Source organism: Plasmodium gaboni, chromosome 14 (genome assembly GCF_001602025.1).
Source record: "Plasmodium gaboni strain SY75 chromosome 14, whole genome shotgun sequence".
NCBI lineage: Eukaryota > Apicomplexa > Aconoidasida > Haemosporida > Plasmodiidae > Plasmodium > Plasmodium gaboni.
In genome coordinates this window covers 696,796-704,439 of record NC_031494.1, presented here as the reverse complement: position 1 = coordinate 704,439, position 7,644 = coordinate 696,796, and the positions used below count along the sequence as shown (strand labels likewise).

Genomic DNA, 7,644 nt, shown 5'->3' with positions numbered 1-7,644 from the left:
TTTTTTTTTTTTTTTTTTTATTTTTTTTTTTTTGTTATTTTTTTTTTTTTTTTTTTTTTTAAAATAAATTTAAAAAAAAAAAAAAAAAAAAAAAAGAAAAATGTATTAAATAAAAATATTGATATAATATGTATAATATATAATATTGTGTATTCCTTCCTTTATAAGGAAATGATATGAATACTGAATAAATGCGCAAAGTGTATTTATTCAAATAAATAAATATATATATAAATATAAATATATATATATATATATATATATATATATAATATGTTTAAATAATTTATCAGTAATACACACATTTGTCGATATGTTACATAATATTGTAATATATATAATATAATAATATTATTCATATATTTTTACAACATTTTTCATATTTTATCAAATATTAAGGTGTGTTCCATATGGACATAGATATCCTTGAGGAAAAAATAAAAAGTCTGGAAGAAGAATTAAAAAAGTTCGAAAAAGAAGAAGCATGTAAAATTGAAAAGATAGAAAAGGACATTGATTTATTAGATAAAAGTGTAAAAGATTTAAGAAAAAAAAAAGTAAACAAATTATCACTGAGTGTTAACAAATGTTTTGAAAAGAAATTTAATGAAAATAAAAATTCCAGAAAAAAAAAAAAAAAATTTCTAAAAGGCATAAAAAAAGATATATTACTTGAATTAAAATTATGGCAAAATGAAAAGAAAAAATGTAACAGTACTTTTTTAAATAATACTTATCAAATAAAAAACATGTTTGAAGAAATAACAAATGAAATAAAACATACATTCTTATCCTTAAATACAAAAAGACAATATTTATTTAAATATATATTTGATAAAATAGCAAACTTTAAAAACAATGCTATTTTATATTATAATAAATATATAACTATACAAACAGAAATTGATTCTTTATTTGAGTCCATAAATAATAATACAATAACTGATATTTATATATTAAATCAAAATTCTTTACTATTCCAAAAAGAATTGGTAAATATGTTTCAACGTTTTTATTACCAAATAGAAAACTCTATAATGGAATAGAAAAAAAAAAAAAAAAAAAAAAAAGAAATATATGTTATTTCTAACTCATATATGTATATATATATATATATATATATTTATTTATTTATTTATTTTTTTCGTTTTTTTGTTATACAATAATTTTTTTAATATTATATTATAAACACACAAAATTAAATTATATATATTTTTTAAGTTATTTAATAATAGTAAAAAAAAGAATCTTAACTCATTAAGCAATAATATTATGAATATAATAGTATTATATATTCTTTGTTAAAACTCGGAATAAAGCATTTAATAATATATATATATATATATTACACATTTATATGTTCATGCATAATCCTTATTTGAAATAAATTGATGTTTACATATATATGTGCTAGGAAATAATTTTAGCACAAAATAATATTTACAACATTTTCTATATAAGCTTATAATTGATCTTATACTATTTGTATAAAACCGTAAAAAAGAAAAAAAAAAAAAAGGAATATATATATTTATATAAATAAAATAACAGCTTCATATTTCAACATATATATATATATATATATATATATATATTACTGTAGGTGTTAGAACAGCATTTTATTACTTAAAATATACATGTAAAAATATTATAACATTTTTATAATTTTTCTTTTCTATAACGGTAGGAAGTAATACAGGAAATTTGAATAACATTTTTTTCTCACATATATAATATAAATATTGTAAAAGTATTATAACAGTTTTTATAAAAATTTTCATTTCTTTTTCTTTATCTTGACTTTTTTTTTTGTTTTTCGTGGGATGATTCAAAAAGGGAAAGATATGTATGGACAAATAACAAAAATATTTATTGTTTTTTTTATAGAAATTTGAAGTAACTGCTCATAATAATTAAGGAATTAAGGAGAAATAATAATCATAAAAACAAAATTTTTTATAGATTCGGTACAATATATATTTTCAAATATTTTATCCTTAAAATGTATTTATATATATATATATATATAATATATATATTTATTAACAAAATATATTTAAATTATATATTAATAATATTATTAATTTTCATATGTATATATGAATAAATATATAAATTAATCATATAACTTAAAAAAACCCTTTACTATTTTTAAGGCTTAAATATAAATATAAAATATATATTTCTAAAAAGTTATATAATTTTAATTTATATTTTCATATATATGTATAGAATGAGAATATTATTAAAAATAAATAAAATAATTTATTTAAATATTATATACAATATATATATGTATATATTATATATTATATAATATATATATATTTTATCTATATATAATATTTTCTAAAAATATATGTTTAAAATAATATTAAATATTTATATATAAAGCATATTTTTTTATATAACGTGCAATTTTAAAAAGCAAGAAAAAATTATTATATTTAATAGATTTATATGATTATACATATATATTATATTATATATATTTAAACATGTATATATTTAAAATGTGAAGAATAATAATAAAATAAATATTCTTTATTTATATAAGCAATCCTATTTCATAAAAAATAACAATACTTAAAAAAAGAAGAAAAAAAAAAAAATAATGCCTAAAAAATTAAATTTTTATTAAGTATACAAAAAGTAAAAACATATTTACTTTTGAATATATATATATATATAATGGTAAAATAAACGTTATATTATAATATTCATTTATTTAAAATATAATTAAATACTATATAATAATTTTATATATCTTCAAAAACATACCCATTTAAAAGTAAATTATATTTCTTTTCTTTTTCTTTTTTTTTTTTTTAAGAAAATATATATGCGTATAAATATTTATATATAGTAAAACAAGAAAAAATTAAAAAATTTTAACAAGGTCATAAAAAAAAAAAAAAAAAATTAGATACTCTTATAATATAGTTATTAATGAGTTTTAATGAATATAATTAAATCCGTTTAAATTTATAAATATATACATATATATAATATATATTTATTTATTTAAATTTATTGTGGACCACATTTTATTTTTCATTAATCCATATAATATTTGTAATACAATAATTAGGCGACGGGGGGTACGTTTTTATATAATTATAGAATGACCCATAGCAAAAATATATAAAAGAAATAAAATATATACATATATATATATATATATATATATATATATATATTTATTTATAGTGTGATAATTTTTATATGTATGTTTTACATTGTACATATTTATTCATTTTATAAGTACATAATTATAGTATAAATATTAAATATTGATGAACACAAGACTCTGGAAGTTATAAAATGAAGAATTATAATTCAAATAGTAATAGGAATAAATACAAAGGAGAAAATAATAATTATAATAATCATTATAACAGTTTTAATTATTATAATAATTATAATAATAATAATAATAATTTATCATCTTACTATAAAAAGAAAAATAAATATGGAAAAAACGCTTACGAAAATGATTATATGAAAACAAAGGATAAACCAAAAAATATAGAAGAAAATGTTTATAAAAAATATGGTAATTATAAAAAAGAAGATAATCATTTAAAAACATTAAATGATAAAGACAATAATATTCTTGAAGATGTAGATAAAATTAATAATATAACATTCGGTTATACGGCTAATTCAGAAAGTGATTTTAATTATTTGATGAATAATAATTTAATTGAAAATGAAAAAAAATTATTCAAAATGAGCACTTTAGAAAAAAACAACCTGAATTGTTCAGAATTCTTGAAATCACAAGAAAATAAATTAATTGATGAAAATATAAATTTAATGAAAAATAAAGGAGAAAAGGAAAAATTAAATATTAATGATAAAAATATATCCTATATGAAAAATGTAAAAAATATTAAAGATGTGCCTAATTTAAAAAATGAAAGGTATATTAAATATGACGAGCAAAATGAGGATTTATTTGTAAATAATAATAATAATAACAATAATAATAACAATAATAATAAAAATAATAACAATAATAACAATAATATCAATAATCGTACCATCGATAAAAATGATACGAATAATAAAGAAAGCGATGATTTGTTTTGTTTTAATAAGAGGATGTCTAACTTAACTAATTTAATAAATAAAGATCTTTTTTTCTCAAATGAAAACGAAGATATGAATGTTAAATTACAAGTTAATTCAAACGATCAATTATATGATGAAGAAGATAATGAGAATTATCAAGAATCTTCTTTAAATGGTGAACCATTTAATTTTACGATTACTGAAAATATAAATAATATAAGTAATAGAAGTAAAAAAAATTATGTAAATATAGTTAAAGAAACTTTTGAAGAAAAAGAAGAAATTCTATACAATAATAATAATATGATGTTATATGAACAAATAAGAGAAAAACAACAAAATCATGAATATAAAAAATTAGATGCATCAGATGTTAGTAAATCTTATTTATTAAATAATTTTCAACAAACACATAATTATCCATTTGATGCAAAGGATAAAAAATATGAAAACTATGGAAATCTGGAGAATTTTCCAAATGATGAATATATGAATATTTTAAATGTGCAACATTTAAATTCAAATAATAATAAATGGGAACGAGAAAAAGAGATTTTATATGAAGAAAGTGAATCCTCGCATGAAAAATTTATAAATAATGACAATATACAAATGAACGATTATCACTTCAACAACAATAATAGTGACAATAATAATAATATATCTATAAATGATTTGAGTGAATATATTAATGCCATGAGTGGTAATAATGTTAACAAATTAAATTATCTAAATAATATTTCAAACTGTTATAATAACATAAATGATATATATGATATGTCGAATATAATGAATAATATGGATAACATGAAGGATATGAACAATAGGGATAATATGAAAAATATGAATAATATAAACAATATGAATAATATAAACAATATAAACAATATGAATAATATGAATAATATGGGAAATTTTAAAGATATTGATAATATAAAAAATATCAATATATGCAATCTTAGCAGCTTAAGTAATATAAAAAATTTGAGAGAAATGTTAAACTCTTGTTATATGAACGACATGAATGAAGACGATGATTATGTAGACAAAAGTAACAAAATAGCTAGTCTTGCTAATGAATGTAAATTAAACAAAAACGAAATGGATAATGATTTTATTTTAAATATGGATGAAAGAAATGGATTTAATAATATATCAGAAAATTATAACATAAATGATGAAAAATATAATGATCTAATAAGTTTATTAAATAAATATAAAGGAGAAGAATATAAAGATATGGATGATTTATTTAATGATGATACTATTATGAATAAAGAAAAAACAAAAATAAATGAATTAATATATAACAATAATAATAATAATAATGATACCTTTGTTAGTAAGAATGATTCTTTTGTTAATATGAGAAATAATAATACGGTATCTCAAATGAACCATCATAATAAGAATGAATTAAAATTTGATGATTATATATTAAGGGGTAAATTAGACGAAGGAGATTTTTATTTAAATAATAATCTTAAAAGCATTGGAAAAGAAAAGAAAAATATGGAAAAGGAGAAGAGACAAGAAGATGAAGATGATGAAGAAGATGAAGAAGAAGAAGATGTTTTTGTGATAAATGAAAATGGAGATTTGAATTTAAACAAATCAGCAGATTTGAATGTATTAAATATGTTAAATGAATATTATTTAAATGATAAATCACGAGAATTTATGTTAATTGAAAATAATAAAGATATTATATCAGAGTTAAGAAGCAAGGAGGAAAAAAATGAATATCACAATATGGGGGAAATGGATGATAAAAATGATGATATGAATAATATTAATAATATAAATAATAATAATAATATTAATAATATGAATAATATATATAATAATATAAATAATGTTCAATTAAATGTACGAAATAATTATTATAATGCTCCTCCTTCAGAAGAAAATAAAGAGGAAATATATTACAAAAATAAAATAATGCAAAATTATATTAATATAGATGGTAATAAGAATAATATAAATGATAACAATATGAGCAATAATAACAATAATAATATTAATAGTATGAACCATTTAAATAATAGACATAATATTATGAACGATATGAATAATAAGAATAAGCTGTCAACAAATTTTGCAAACCATAATCATCTAATAAATATGAATCGTCAGAATAGGAGTTATGAAAATAATGTTGTAGGAAATAAAAAGAATATGAATTTATCAATGAATATTATGAATGATAATGTCAATAAAAATGTATCTAGAGGATATTTAGAAAAATATGATCAAAAAAATTATTATTATAAAAATTATGAAAGGACAAAAAATAAAAATAATAACATCAATCATATGAATAATAAAGGTAATTGTCAAAACTATATAAAGATGGAATATGATAAATCCAATAGTTATAATAATAATAACAACAATTTTAATGTACTTATAAATAATAATAATAATTACTTTCATATGAACACTATAGAATTTAATAATTCGAGAGAATACAAAATGTCAGATGAAAATTTTATCATGAGATTAAAAAGAAGTAATATGCTAAAATTTACCAATTTTTTAAAAACAAATTATAAAGATTCGAATATTATTGATTTGAATGAACCTTTATATAATTATTATCGTTTTATAAATAAAATAAATGCAAATATTAAACAAAATAATTATCTCATAAAATATAAAAATATTATGAACAAAAGTGATAAAGATAAATTATTAAGAATTCAATTATCCTACATGATCATAAATCCATCCATACAAAAAAATAGTGGGAAATGGAATTTTAAAAATGAAGATAAGGATAAAGAAATAAATACTATAATGAATAGTGACCATTCTGATAATAATGAAGAGAAGCATTTAAATAATAAAGAATATAATAATTATAATAAAAAGGTTGATGGTAATGATGACAATAATGATAATGATGATCATAATAATAATAATGATGACAATAATGATAATATTGATGGTCGTAATATTAATGAGGATGAAGATCAGGGGTTGAAAAATCTTAAAAAATATGAAAATATCATGCAACTTTTTAAAGAAGGAAATATATTTGATAATTTAGAAAATAAAGAATGCTCTCCCATATTAGAAAATAATAATATTAATACATTACAATATGAACAAGACTTCAACAACATATATTATTGTAATCCATTAGATTATAATAAAAATATGGCAATGAATCAAAACCATTATCTTGATATGAATATTAATAAATTATTAAGTTTTTCCAAATTAAAAGATGAAAAGAATAATCAAAATGACATTATAAAAAAAAAAGACACAATTGTTAGTAATGAGCTATATGGTAATAACATCCTTAACAAAGATATGAATAATTATTCTAATATTTTAAAAAATGAACAAGTAGGAGATAAAGAAAATTTATTACAAATACAAAAGTCAGAAAAATCGATTTTACAATATAAAAATAATAATGAAGAGGAAGTTCATTTAAAAAAGGATAATAATGTAAATAAATTAGTGATAGAAAAAAAAAAAAATCAAGATTTATGTAAATATGATAATATGAATAAACTAGGAAAATTTGTTTTTGCTACAGTACATGAACCAAGA

At 17.1% G+C, this 7,644-nt stretch overlaps 2 protein-coding genes across 2 annotated transcripts in view; both read left to right on the top strand.

Annotated features, from left to right (window-relative positions):
- Window positions 1-410: 410 nt before the first annotated feature.
- PGSY75_1419500 (hypothetical protein) lies at window positions 411-1,046 on the top strand (the record flags this gene model as incomplete). Its single annotated transcript, XM_018787895.1, has 1 exon — window positions 411-1,046. One exon carries the CDS (start codon window positions 411-413, stop codon window positions 1,044-1,046), a length of 636 nt encoding a protein of 211 aa, XP_018639267.1.
- Window positions 1,047-3,324: 2,278 nt separating this feature from the next.
- The window catches only part of PGSY75_1419400 (putative membrane protein), a gene marked incomplete at both ends in the record, with an annotated part of 6,926 nt that continues 2,606 nt past the window's right edge, over window positions 3,325-7,644 (top strand). The window contains one exon of the mRNA XM_018787894.1: window positions 3,325-7,644. This exon is cut by the window's right edge and continues 1,791 nt beyond it. Within this exon, the coding sequence (XP_018639266.1) occupies window positions 3,325-7,644 (4,320 nt within the window).